Source organism: Erinaceus europaeus, chromosome 17, assembly GCF_950295315.1.
Source record: "Erinaceus europaeus chromosome 17, mEriEur2.1, whole genome shotgun sequence".
NCBI classification, from domain to species: domain Eukaryota; kingdom Metazoa; phylum Chordata; class Mammalia; order Eulipotyphla; family Erinaceidae; genus Erinaceus; species Erinaceus europaeus.
In genome coordinates, this window is record NC_080178.1 from 7209503 (window position 1) to 7223506 (window position 14004).

The window sequence follows — 14004 nt, forward strand, 5'->3', positions numbered from 1 at the left end:
CTTTTTTTTTCAGAGTCATTTATACACTGTATGCTCCCCCATCCCCTCCCATGTTCCACCAGCTTTCTGTCACACTCTGTCACCATCAAGCTCAGGACTGGGGGAAGTGAAGGAGGTATTCCCCTTACACATTAAAGAATTCAGTAGTCAAGATAATTCATATTTTAATTTAATTTTTTTTTGTCATCACTGAGTCTTGACCTCTTTGGGTGAGCTTTTTTTTTTTAAAAATGTATTTATTTATTTATTTATAAATATATATTTATTTATTCCCTTTTATTGTTTTATAGTTGTAGATATTGTTGTTGTTACTGATATCATCGTTGTTAGGTAGGATAGAGAGAAATGGAGAGAGGAGAAGACAGAGGGGGGAGAGAAAGATAGACACCAGCAGACCTGCCTCACCACCTGTGAAGTGACTCCCCTGCAGGTGGGGAGCCGGGGGCTCAAACCGGGGTCCTTACACTCATCCTTGTGCTTGGCATCACCTGCGCTTAACCCGCTGCACGACTGCCCGACTCCCTTATTTATTTATTAGTGAGAGGGATAGGAGGAGAGAGAAAGAACCAGGTATCACTCTGATACATGTGCTGCCAGGGATCGAACTCAGGACCTCGTGCTTGAAATCACAGTGTTTTATCCACTGCACCACCTTCTGGACCACTCCAGGAGGCCTTTTTAACAATATATTTCTTGGGAGCTGAATGGTGACGAATCCAGTAAAGCACACATAAGATCATGCACAAGGACCCATGTTTGAGTCCCCACTTCCCACCTGCAGGAGGGATGCTTCATGAGCAGTGAGGCAGGTCTGCAGTTGTTTATCTTTCTCTCTCTCTCTCTCTCTCTCTCTCTCTCTCTCTGTCTGTCTCCTCCTCCCTTCTTGGGCTCTATCTGTTCTACCCAATAAAATAGGAAGGGAAAAAAAATGGCTGCAAGGAGCAACAGACTTCCCCTACAGGAGAATAGGATCTTGAGCCAGGTTCTTGCACATTGTAAAATGTACACTTTACTGGTGTGCCATCATCTGGCCCTCCAGGTGGACTTTTTCAAATAGAAAGTGAGAGACAGGGGGTCGGGTGTGGACCGGCTTAAGGATCCCGGTTCGAGCCACCAGCTCCCCACATGCAGGGGAGTCGCTTCACAGGTGGTGAAGCAGGTCTGTGGGTGTCTGTCTTTCTCTCCCCTTCTGTATCTTCCCCTCCTCTCTTTATTTCTCTCTATCCTATCCAACAATGAATGACATAAACAATAACAATAATAACCACCACAAGGGCAACAAAAGGGGGAAAACATGGCCTCCAGGAGCAGTGGATTCATGGTGCAGGCACTGAGCTCCAGCAATTACCCTGGAGGCAAAAAAAAAAGTGAGAGACAGAGACAGAGGGGACAGAGGTAACAAGGGGAAGACAATATACCACAGAGCTGGTTCTTATTAATAATATTTTAATTCAGTGCTTTATAAAATGCAAACAAATGTAAGTCTAGCAGAGGTGCAGTTGGCTGATCACACACACACACACACACACACACACACACACACACACACATTACCATGTTCAAGGATGTGGGTTCAAATCCCTGGTTCTCACCCATGGGGTGGAGGGAAGTTTCACAAGCAGAGAATCAAAGCTTCAGGTGTCTCTCTGTCTCTCTCCCTCTTGGTCTCCTCTTTCCCTCTCAGTTTTTCTCTGTCCTATCAAATAAAAGGAAGGAGAGGGAGGAAAAACCTGGCTGCCGTGGATTCATTGCACAGGCAGTGAGCCCTGACAATAATCCTGGTGGCAATGAAACAATGCAATGCAATGAAAATAAATGCAGAAACTCAGGATGAACAAACTATCATATTCATCTAACTACTCGTTGCAGTCCAGAGAGAGATAGGCTTTGGCCAGAAGTCACTATCAATGAGAGTCTGTGAGACCCTAACTAGGTCATGCCAATTTGTTCTTCTGATTCCAGACCAGTTCCCCCTCCACTCCCCAGGGCTCAGCAACTGAGGACAGGTACCCCAAAACATGAAATAGCCTGGGGGAGGGTTCCTTCCCCTCCCCACGCTCTCAGGGAACCCATAAATGAAGAAGTATTTCAGAGGTTGCTTCTGGGTCTGATTGCAAAGCAACGGACTTGGTTGATATTATCTCCTCTTGGTCCAACGGAACAAGACTGAACAGATGCTCTACTTACCTACCTGACTGGGGGTGGGGAGCAGGGTTGGCCAATTGCACTGGTCTCCTGAGTTCAAGCATGTGAGACCTCCCTAGTCGGTGAGGGAGGGGGTGCAGTGGGAAAAGGCTAGACCCCTCCTTCCTAGGCATGATTTTCCCACAGTCTGGGCACCAGGTCAAGGGCATTGTTTCCCTCAGTGGTAACCTTCCTTATTCATCCCTCTCTTCCCTTAGCTCTACTCACTGGCCTCGCTTCTCCACAGCCAGCTGCTCTCCACACTGGCCTGGTTTTTGCCTTCAAGTCCTGACCCAAAGATATTCCAATGCTTTTGAAGACCTTCTTGAAGACCACAGAGTTGCCTGTAAAGCTTAAAACTAGAAAGGGGGGCGGTGCTGGGCGGTAGCACAGTGGGTTAAGCGAACGTGGCGCAAAGCACAAGGACAAGCCTAAGGACCCTGGTTGGAGCCCCCGGCTCCCCACCTGCAGGGGAGTCGCTTCACAGGTGATGAAGCAGGTCTGCAGGTGTCTATCTTTCTCCCCCTCTCTGTCTTCCCCTCCTCTCTCCATTTCTCTCTGCCCTATCCAATAACAAAGAACATGAGCAACAATAATCACCACAACAAGGCTACAACAACAAGGGCAACAAAAGGGGGAAACATGGCCTCCAGGAGCAGTGGATTCTTGGTGCAGGCATTGAGCCCCAGCAATAACCCTGGAGGCAATAAAAAAAAAAAAACAAAACTTGAAAGAGGGTAGGGAGATAATGCCTCCAGCAGAGCAAGTGTCTTACCATGAACAAGACTCTGTGGTTAAGCCCTATTAGAGCACCCTGGATGGCACTAGTGGACATCACGGATAATGGAGAGATCTATGGTGCCTCTCCACCATTTATGGAGAAGGAGGAGGAGAAGAAGAGGAAGATGAGGGCCAGACGGTAGCACAGTGGGTTAACTGCACATGGTGCAAAGCACAAGGACCAGTGTAGGGATCCCAGTTTGAACCCCCAGCTTGAAACCTGCAGAGGGGTTGCTTCACAGGCAGTGAAGCAGGTCTGCAGGTGTCTATCTTTCTCTCCCCCTCTCTGTCTTCGTCTCCTCTCTCCATTTCTCTCTGTCCTATCCAACAACAATAACAGCAATAACAATAACAACAACAACAATAACAATAACAATAAACAACAAGGGCAACAAAAGGGAAAAAATAACCTCCAGGAACAGTGAATTCGTAGTGCAGGCACCAAGTCCCAATGATAACCCCGGAGGCAAAAAACAAAACAAAAAACCTGAGGGCTTGAGAGACAACATACTGGTTGTACAAAAGACTTTCCTGGGGCTTTAAGGTCCCAGGTTCAATCTCCAGGACCACCATAAACCAGAGCTGAGCAATGGTCTCCTTCTTCTTCTTTTTTATTTGACAAGGCAGAGAGAAACTGAGAGGGGAGGTGGAGACAGGGAGAGAGAATGTGAGGCACCTGCTGATGTGCTTCACTGCTCATGAAACTCCTTTCTTGCAGGAGGAGAGTGAGAGTTCAAACCCAGGTTGAGTGCATGGTAATATGTACACTTAACTACATGCACCATCATTCAGTTCTCTCTCTGGTCTTTTTCTATTTCTGTATCTTTCTCTACATCTCTCTCTTTCTCATTAAAATATTTTTTAAACAGGGAGTCGGGCAGTAGCGCAGTGGGTTAAGCAGAGGTGGCGCAAAGCTCAAGGACCGGCTTAAGGATCCTGGTTCAAGTCCCTGGCTCCCCACCTGCAGGGGAGTCGCTTCATAGGCAGTGAAGCAGGTCTGCAGGTGTCTGTCTTTCTCTCCCCCTCTCTGTCTTCCCCTCCTCTCTCCATTTCTCTCTGTCCTATCCAACAACGATGACATCAATAACAACAATAATAATTACAACAATAAAAAACAAGGGCAACAAAAGGGAATAAATAAATAAATAAACATTAAAAAAATTTTAAAACAAATAAATAGGGCTGAGGAAATAGCATAATGGTTATGCAAAAAGATTCGCATGCCTGGGGCTCCAGAGTCCCAGGTTCTATCCCCTGCACTACCATAAGCCAGAGCTGATCAGTGTTCTGGTAAAGAAAAAAAAAAAAAAAACGGGGCTGGTGGTGGTGCACCTGGTAAGTGGACATGTCACAATGCAAGGACTGAAGTTCAAGCCTTCAGTCTCCTCCTGCAGGGGGAAAGCTTCTCACTGTGAAGCAATAACACAGTTGTCTCTCTCTCTCCCTTTTTTAAAAAAAATGTTTTTATTTATTTATTATTGATAGAGACAGAGAGGAATTGAGAGGGGATAGGGAGACAGAGAGGGACAGAGACAGAGAGACATCTGCAGCACTGCTGCACCACTCATGAAGCTTTCCCCCTGCAGATGGGACCAGCGACTTGAACTTACAACCTTGCGCACTGCAATGTGTGTGCTTAAAACCACCTGGCCTCTCTCTCCCTTTTGATCTCTACTTCCTTCTCAGTTTCTCTCTTTTCTCTATCCAAAATAAATAAATAAATAAAAGATGAAATAAATAAATGTAAAATAAAAATTAAAAAAGAAAAGTAATAGTAAAATAAGTAAGACTGAAAAAAATCCCCTAAATGTCCACTATGGACCAAGCACTCTGCTTCTTTAGGCTTTTGCACTCATTAGCCTCTTTTCTTCTTTACCGTCTCCCTAAAATCATCTCTATTTTACCCATCTACTACAAGAGCTCCTGGAATTTTAATGACTTGCTCAAGTTCATACAACCCAAAAGAAGTAACATTCTGAGGCTGCCTGAATCCCACTTCCTGGTTTTTTTTTTCTTTAAATGTATTTATTTACTTCCATGTACTCAAAATCTTTACCCCTACTTCCCCATCTAGCCAATGGTGCCAATATTTTCAGCATCCACGAAACTCAGAGTCTCTGGCTTACTATTGGCATTTATGGGGTTTTAAAAAAATATTTATTTATGTTTATGAAAGACACAAAGAGAAAGTAGAGAGGGAGAGGCAGAGGGAGAAAGAGAGAGGGAGAGGGAGAGGGAGAAGAAGAGGGAGAGGGAGAGGGAGAGGGAGAGGGAGAAAGAGAGAGGGAGAGAGAGAGAGAGAAGAAGAGGGAGAGGGAGAGGGAGAGGGGGAGAGAGAGAGAGAAGGGCACCTCTCAGCTCTGGTATATGGTGGTGCTAAAGATTAAGCTGTACTGATATAAACCCATGTAAACCCATGGGCATGTGTGTCCTGTACTCTGATGCTCTGAGCTACCTCCCAGATCAACTGTTGCCATTTTCCATGCTTATAGGAGATTCCAACTCTCTCCCATATGGTGTAGAGGGTTGGTCTTGCCATCTGGAGAGACAGTAGGGTGCAACGTGTGAGGAGATCTGGAGTCCCACTTCATCTCCCTGTGACTCAGTGGTCTCATCTGTCAGCTTCTATGATCGGCCATTTCTCCCTCTCATGGGGTAGCTTCAGTAAAGCTCCAAGAACCATGCCTGGTACTGTGTGTGTATGTGGGGGGCTGGGGGTGTCCTGTGAGGAAAACAGGGCTGGAACCATGAGTGTTGATGGAGAGCTTCAGCCTTCAGAGGTCGTAAGAAGTCGCAGGGACTCTCAGTCCCTTGAGATGCTGTATAGTTGCACTGCACTTGGTGTTTTGTTGGAGAGGGGAAATGTACCCACAGACCCATATTGGGGCATTAGGCCAGTCATTTATTATTTTTTTTATTTTACTAAACATAAGGACCTGCACAAGGATCCCAGTTAGAGCCCTTCGCTCCCCAACTGCAGGCAGGGGAGTTGCTTCACAAGTGGTGAAGCAGGTCTGCAGCTATCTATCTATCTTTCTCTCACTCACTCACTCTATCTATCTATCTATCTATCTTCCCCTCCTCTCTCAATTTCTCTCTTCTCCTCCTCTCTCAATGTCTCTGTTTATGCTATTGATGACTGTAGCTTCCAAAATGGCAGAGGAGTCTGTGTGATTGTCTTCCTAGACCTTACACAAAGTTGGTCAAAAACCATTCTGTCTGATATTGTTCTTTCTCCAGAAACAGACCCTGAATCCAGGATTTGAGTGTCAGTGGTTTATTTGGGGTGAGAATTCACAGTAAGATGAGTGTTGTTAAGCCAGCCATCTGAGTAGAAAATGGGACATGAACGCCACTGGAAAAACCTGGGGGTGGGGGGGCTAGGTGACACACCTGGTTAAGTGCACATGTTACAATGTGCAAGGACCAGGGTTCTAGCCTCCAGCCCCCACCTGCAGGGGGACAGATTTGCAAGTGGTAGAGCAGGGCTTCAGGTAGACATCATCTCCCCAGACAATAACTTAGATCCAACTGCATGTCAGATTTCAGGCTCAGGGAAAAAAATGAGTATAGTTATGGGCCCTTTGAACTATAATTAAAATAGGCCAACTAACTATATACAAAATGGAGACTCCCCAACTCTTCATCTGCACTATTCCAGCCTGCAGGTTCATGATTAGTCAACAACTATTTTGGCTTTATATGTTAATTCTCTTTTCGGCCACCAGGTTCCAGATGCTATCATAATGCCAACCAGACTTCATTGGACAAACAACCCCACCAATGTGTTCTGGAGCTCTGCTTCCCCAGAGCTCCGCCTCACTTGAGAAAAAGAAAGACAGGCTGGGAGTATGGATCAACCTGTCAACACCCATGTTCAGCGGGGAAGCAATGACAGAAGCCAGACCTTCTACCTTCTGCATCCCACAATGACCTTGGGTCCATACTCCCAGAGGGTTAAAGAACAGGAAAGCTATCAGGGGAGGGTATGAGATAAGGAGTTCTGATGGTGGGAATTGTGTGGAGTTGTACTCCTCTTATCCTATGGTTTTGTCAATGTTTCCTTTTTATAAATACAAAATTTAAAAAATATATTTCTTTTTAAAAAATATTTTATTTATTTATTTTCCTTTTTTGTTGCCCTTGTTGTTTAAATCATTGTTGTAGTTAATATTATTGTTGTTATTGATGTTGTTGTTGCCAGATAGGACAGAGAGAAATGGAGAAAGGAGGGGAAGACAGAGATAGGGAGAGAAAGATAAACACCTACAGACCTGCTTCACTGCTTGTGAAGTGAGCCCCCTGCAGGTGGGGAGCCAGGGGCTCAAACTGGGATCCTTACGCCGGTCCTTGAGTGGGATCCTTATGCTGGTCCTTGAGTTTCACAACATGTGCACTTAGCCTGCTGTGCTATAGCCCTACTCCCCAAAAATATATTTCTTAAAAGAAAATTTTGAGAAATGGTGGCAACTGTCAGGAAATTGTGAGGATGTGGTTGAGCTCGGCAGGGCTTGACTTGAAGGGACATCCATCCTCTCATCTTATCAGACTTATTATCTAAATAATCACTGTTTTGCCTGAAAGATCTCCACCCATTCCATTCCTTTGATCTATCATCTTTCTACCCTCAAGACCCTCCCTGCCTGCAGGGTATTATTAATCCTACCAGTTAAAACCCTCACAACAGTTGCTAAGGAAGTTCCTACCTTTCCAGCCCTATTTTGCCTTTCTCCACTCCTTTCCTAGCCATTTCCATTTCCGACTTGCCACTTACAGGTCTGCCTTTTAAAAGCCTTGGCTGTCTGATCAATAAAGAATTGAATTGCCTCACCACCACGAGTCTGTTCCTGAGTCATCTCTCTCACATTGCTGAGTGAGTAGCAGCCCAGGCTGGCTCTGGTTGCGTTCTCTCCAACCCAGAGAGTGCACCCCCAGGAAGAGGCACCCCCATGCTAGCCCAGCAGGCAACTACATGCAAATTCCCACAATTTGGGTGTTCTATGAAGAGAGATACCTGGGCTCATTCCTCTGTCTCCAGGATGCCCCTCAACACCCTCACCCAGTACGCTGCACCCTCCTCAAATGTTTAAGTTGTGAGCCTTCTTGTGAAAGACATTGGACTGAAGAAGTGGCTGCAGGAAATGCAAGTCTGGAACAAAGCAGAGCAGATCAATGATCAGAGGAGAATGAAAACAGTTTCAAGAAAACAATTTTATTGCTGGGGAATAGAGGCAGGGCAGGAGGCAGGGGTAAGGGAGTAGATGTTCAGGAGGAAGTTGTTCTGAAGTTGTGGCTGAGTCCCGCTCAATAGGAGCAGACGAAGGGGAGTTGTCTTGCGCAATTTGCTAGCCGCCAGTGGCCTCCTGTAGAGACAGAACAGAAAGGGGTCTTGGGTTCTTGTCCCAACCCTACCCATCACTCTACCCTTGGGGGGGGGGTCTTCCCTCACCCCACTCCATGTATCAGTGGAAAGAAGGTCTAAAGGGCCAGGAGACCTCTTCATTGAGAAGGCCTGGTCTTCAGAACATCCCCTCTGTCAGTCCCTTCTACCTCTTGGACCTCCCCATCATTCATCAACTGATCCCAAGTCCCTTCTCACCTCGGGTACATAGGGTCACACATCTGCCACCACCTGCTGAGGGTTGACCAGAAGCCCAGTAGCCAAAGTTCCAGGAACTACCATCAATCCAGTGAAAGCATCTTTTGTTTCCCTAGAGGAGATGAAGAAGGGAAGGTGGAGCATGAGGCAGATCCCTGCCTCATCCTCTTATTGTCCTTGACTGACCACAGGACCATGATAGATACCATGGACCATCAAAATGTAATCCACAGTGACCACCTCCATCACACTCTATGCATCTCAGTGATCCTTCTGGTCCTAAGAAGGGCAAAGTTACAACCTCATCCAACCCATGAGAAGCCAGACTAGTAGTCTTGTAGACAAATCAGTCATTGTCTGAGTGAGCTTGGACTCAGGCCTCTTAAGTTAAGACCTTTGGCTTTTCTCAGTATTTCTGTATCTCCCTTGTTTCCTCTAACCCCAGTTCTCCAGTGGATCACAGGATAACACAGCCAATAAGCAGCAAGTTGACAGAAGGCTGAGGTCAGGAGCGACCCCCAGTTAAAGCTGATAACTCTCTTACCCATCTTGAGATATAGCCCCCAATCCAGACTTGGCCTTGGTTGAGCCCACGGACTGAACAATGGATCCGGTAATTAGTACTGTAGTTGTGGACAGAAGCAAGGTTGCCCCGGTAGCATCTCCGGCAAGTAAGCTACAAGGTGGAATAGAAGAGGAAGAATGGAGTGCTGGGTGGTGGTGCACCTGGTTGAGCACACATATTACCTTACGTAAAAATCCAGGTTTGAGCCCCCACTGCCCACCTACGGGGGGGGGGCACACTTCACAAGCAGTCAAACAGGTCTTCAGGTTTCTCTCTTTCTTTCTCCCTCTCTGTCTCCCCCTCTCCACTTAATTTCTCTCTATCCTATCAAATAAAAGAAAAATAAATGACTCCTAGAAGCAGTGGATTCATAGTGCTGGCACCAAGCCCTAGCGATAACCCTGATGGCAATAAAAATAAATAAAAATTTTTTAAAAGAGGAAAATAGAGTGCCTCTCTCTAAGTCCCTCACATTCCTTTTAAAATTTTTTTCCCAGTAGCTCCCAGCCTCTGCCATATACCCATCTGAAATCAAGGGATCCAAATTCCAACTTCCATTTCCACTTGGTCTTCAACTGTAACCTTCAGCACCTTTGCAGACCTCACTCCCTGCTGACACATCTCGGGTCCCCCATCCCTAGATGTCAGTCACAGCCAGGAGCCACTCACCTGAGCTTGATTAAAATCCATGGCACGTCGGATCAGGAGAAGACGGTAGGTTTTGCACCCAGGATTCCCCTCCAGTTGTGCTGTGTCCTCCTCCTTTGGACACTGAAAGTCCTTGTCTTCCTCTTCCAGAGCTCCTTCTTCAACAGGGGCATCTTCGCTGCCAGAACCATCCTCCTCTCCCCCCTCCAGCTGCATTAATTCCCCCACAGAGGCCTCCTTTGCTTCATTTTCAGACATCTCTCTATCTTGAGGCAGAGTCTCATCTCCCAAGTGGTTCTCAACATTGGACAGATCTGTCCCTAGTAAGGAGAAGTAAGGAGAAAGATCAAACACCCACCCCCCATCTTCCTCTCCTAGTCCTCTTCAGCACCACGGACAGCTCCCACATTGCCCTAGGCTTGCCCAGGTCTGAGCTCAGGGAGGAACCTGGAACTGTCTTCATCTCCCACCTGATGTCAGGAGATTTAAGAGCAAAGTAGATAGAGCCAGTCAACTATGGGCTTAAGGCACTGGTCCTATTACCTACCATCTTGATGTCTTCCTTTGTGATACGGGCAAACAATACTAGACACATGCTGGAAGTGCTGTGAGGATTTAAGTGGATAATACCTAGCTCAGTGCATTCAGTGGACTCAAAGACAAAGGAAGCTCATGTCATCACCATGATCCTCGATCCTCATGTGAGGCAAAAATGAGAATGTCACAGAACAATGAAGACTGCTGACATACAGAAGCCCTGAAGCATCCCTTCAATTCCTGGCTCATTCTAGATCCATGGTTTTTGTTTTTTTTTTAGTTTAGACTCATGCTTTTTTAAGTAGAGGGGATAGTCAGAGATTGAGGTATACATAGGACTCCCACATATGCTATAGAAAGGAGCAAAGTAAAGCAAGAGAGATTGAAGGTCAAGAAGACTTACTCAGGTGGAGAGCTGAAGCTGCCCCAAACAGAAGAGCCAGAAGTAGGGGGAGATTCATCTTGGCTTGATCCTGCAGTGGAAAACACCATTTGTTACACACATATCACCACCACCAACAACAACAGGGGATCTTGAGAGTGGGACAGAGAGAAGAAACATGAGTAGGAAGGAATCAGGATGGGTCAGAAAAAGTTAATGTAGAGCCCTGGCCCTGGTGTTCCAGGATGCTGGGATCTCTCCATCTCTCTCTCTCTCTCTCTCTCTCTGTCTTCCCCCCCTCTCTCAACAGAATGAAGCAGAGTGGGAGACAGTCATGGCTGGACCTCCAGAGGGCTTGGATGTGAATAAAAGGGCACTGCCTTGCTTTAGCCATGATTCATGGCTATACAGTCTATGAAACAAGAGAGGCTGGGGAAGCAATGATTGTTGGCCATTCTACACAGGACTTAGTGCATTCTTCCTATTCAATGCATCCTCTTAGCTTCTTTCTCTCTCTCTGTCTATCTCTCTCTCTCATTTCCTACCCCTCCGTATTTTCCCAGCCAAGGAGAACTTCCCCCTACCTCTGAAGGAATTTGAAAGGTAGATAATAGGATGTCCTGCTGATACTAACACCCACAAACCCTGAGAGACATCCTCAGACCCAGCTATCCCTCCAAGACTTCACCCTGCAGTCTGACACCTCCCAGGAAATCAAACATTTGCCTGGAAGTAGCCTCACAGAGAGACAGAAAGCACTCACCCACCCAGAAGGCTTCCTGGCTCCTGAGCAACCCTCTGTGCTCTGCTGTTCTTTGTCTCATCTCACGAGAGCATTTTATATAGATGCCTTGAAGGAAGTTCCCCATAGGAAAAAAAAAAATGTTGACCCAACTCAAGGGAGATGGAGGCTGATAAGAAACATGTCTTCACTTCCCTGGGGAGTCAACTTGTTGGTTTCCAGATTCTCTCCTCACACCCCTTAAAGAAACTTGGGAGGAGGGAGTAGGCATTCTGGAAACTCTCCAGCCAATGGTTCTTCTGTCTTGGTTTGTATTTGAGAATCTCTGAGGGAGTTTTTACAAAACACATAGCCCTTGCTCCTGCACTGGTGGGGATGTGAACTACATATGGCATTTGGGGAACAACTGCCCACAGCTATGAAAATGAATAGTGAGCATGTCCTTTGATCAGCTTTACTCCTGGGAGACCAGCCTTTGGAAAGAAAAGCACCCATAAGGGAGAACATTTGTGCAGAAATGAAAGCTGCTGACTTTTGTCTGGGTGGGTTTCCAGTGAGAAGAAGGGAAGGATTTCAGACAGAAAGAAGAACAAGAGCAGAGGTATGGAGGGGAGATGGTCTTGGCAGTTTTTTTTTTTTTATTATTATCTTTATGTATTGGATAGAGACAGTCAGAAATTGAGAGGGAAGGGGGGAGATAGAGAGACATCTGCAGCACTGTTTCACCACTCGCAAAGCTTCCCCCCTGTAGGTGAGGACCAGAGGCTCAAACCTGGGCTTTTGTGCATTGTAACAGGTGTGCCACCACCTGGCCCCAGTCTTGGCATTTGCACAAGACAGAGTGATCCCCTTCAGGACCTAAGGTCAGAGAGCACACATTAGAAATGGGAGGGAAGGGGGTCGGGCAGTGGTGCAGTGGGTTAAGTGCACATGGCACCAAGCACAAGGACCAGTATAAGGACCCAATTCGAGCCCCCAGCTCCCCACCTGCAGGGGGGTCATATAACAAGTGGTGAGGCAGGTCTTCAGGTGTCTGTCTTTCTCTTCCCCTCTCTATCTCCCCTCCTCTCTTGATTTCTCTCTGTCCTATCCAAAAAAAGCAGTAATAATAATAATAATAACGACAACAAGAGTAACAACAGGGGCAACAAAATGGGAAAAATGGCCTCCAGGAGCAGTGGTTTCGTAGTGCAGGCACTGAGCCCCAGCAATAACCCTGGAGGCAAAAAAAAAAAAGAAAGAAACAAAAGAAAAGAAATGGGAGGAGAAACAATGAATGACCTTGGGTCCATACTCCCAGAGGGATAAAGAATAGGAAAGCTGGGAGTCGGTGGTAGCTCATTGAGTTAAGTACAGGCGGTGCAAAGTGCACCAGCGTAAGGATCCTGGTTCGAGCCCCCAGCTCCCCACCTGCAGGAGAGTCGCTTCACAAGTGGTGAAGCAGGTGTGCAGGTGTCTATCTTTCTCTCTTCCTCTCTGTCCTCCCCTCCTCTCTCCATTTCTCTCTGTCCTATCCAACAACAATGACATCAATAACAACAATAATAACTACAACAACAATGAAAAACAAGGGCAACAAAAGGGAAACTAACTAACTGAATATATATAAAAAAAGAACTGTTTTAAAAAAGGATAAGAAAGCTATCAGGGGAGGGGATGGGATACAGAGATCTGGTGGTGGGAATTGCCTGGAATTGTACCCCTCTTATCCTATAGTTTTGTTAATGTCTCCTTTTTTAAATAAATAAAAATAATAATGAATAAATAAATATAAAAAAAGAAATGGGAGGAGAAACAGAGAAGACCACACCCCGTCTTGAGCTAAAGAATGGAGACATTCTTCTCCTATAACCACTGCCTTACGGGGTTCTTGGGTTGTCAGAAAAGTCATGATGCATTTCTCTGTGTTTTTCTTTTTTTAATGTGTTTTAAAACTGTTTTTGTAATATCTTTATTTACTTATTAGGTAGAGACAGTCTGAAATCAAAAGGGAAGGGAGATATAGAAAGGGAGAGAGGCAGAGAGATACCTGCAGCCCTGCTTCACCATTTGTGAAGCTTTCCTCCTCCACGTGGGGACCAGGGACTTGATCCCAGGTTCTTGCACATTGTAACATGTGCTCTCAACCAGGTGTGCCACTACCGGGCCCAATGTATGTCTTTCTTTTATTTCTTTTTTTTAATATTTATTTGTTTATTCCCTTTTGTTGTCCTTGTTTTTTTATTGTTGTAGTTATTGTTGTTGTTATTAATGTCATCATTGTTGGATAGGACAGAGAGAAATGAAGAGGGGAAGACAGAGAGAGAGAGAGAGAAAGATAGACACCTGCAGACCTGCTTCACTCCTTGTGAAGCGACCCCCCGACACACACATATAGGTGGGGAAGCGGGATCCTTCCATGGCAGAAACTTTTTTTTAGTTTTTATTTATGTATTTCATTTGACAGGACAGAGATAAATTGCGAGGGAAAAGGGGATATATTTATATATATATATATGGAGAGAGAGAGAGGGAGAGAGAGAGATCCAGCACACACACACACACACACACACACACACACACACACT

General features: G+C 45.9%; 1 protein-coding gene across 2 annotated transcripts; it reads right to left on the bottom strand.

The window, feature by feature from the left end:
- Nucleotides 1-8156: 8156 nt before the first annotated feature.
- Nucleotides 8157-11552, bottom strand: PRG2 (proteoglycan 2, pro eosinophil major basic protein). 2 transcript variants are annotated; one of them, XM_007519466.3, is made up of 6 exons: nucleotides 11459-11552; nucleotides 10717-10786; nucleotides 9798-10096; nucleotides 9108-9239; nucleotides 8564-8675; nucleotides 8157-8327 (listed from the first exon to the last, which is right to left on the bottom strand). In XM_007519466.3, the coding sequence occupies exons 2-6, from the start codon at nucleotides 10772-10774 to the stop codon at nucleotides 8269-8271; spliced, it is 660 nt and encodes a 219-aa protein (XP_007519528.1). In that variant the 5' UTR covers nucleotides 10775-10786; nucleotides 11459-11552; the 3' UTR covers nucleotides 8157-8268. The 2 variants fall into 2 exon arrangements, with proteins under 2 accessions (XP_007519528.1, XP_016042098.1); XM_016186612.2 differs by having other exon boundaries at nucleotides 11463-11508.
- Between the last annotated feature and the right edge of the window lie 2452 nt (nucleotides 11553-14004).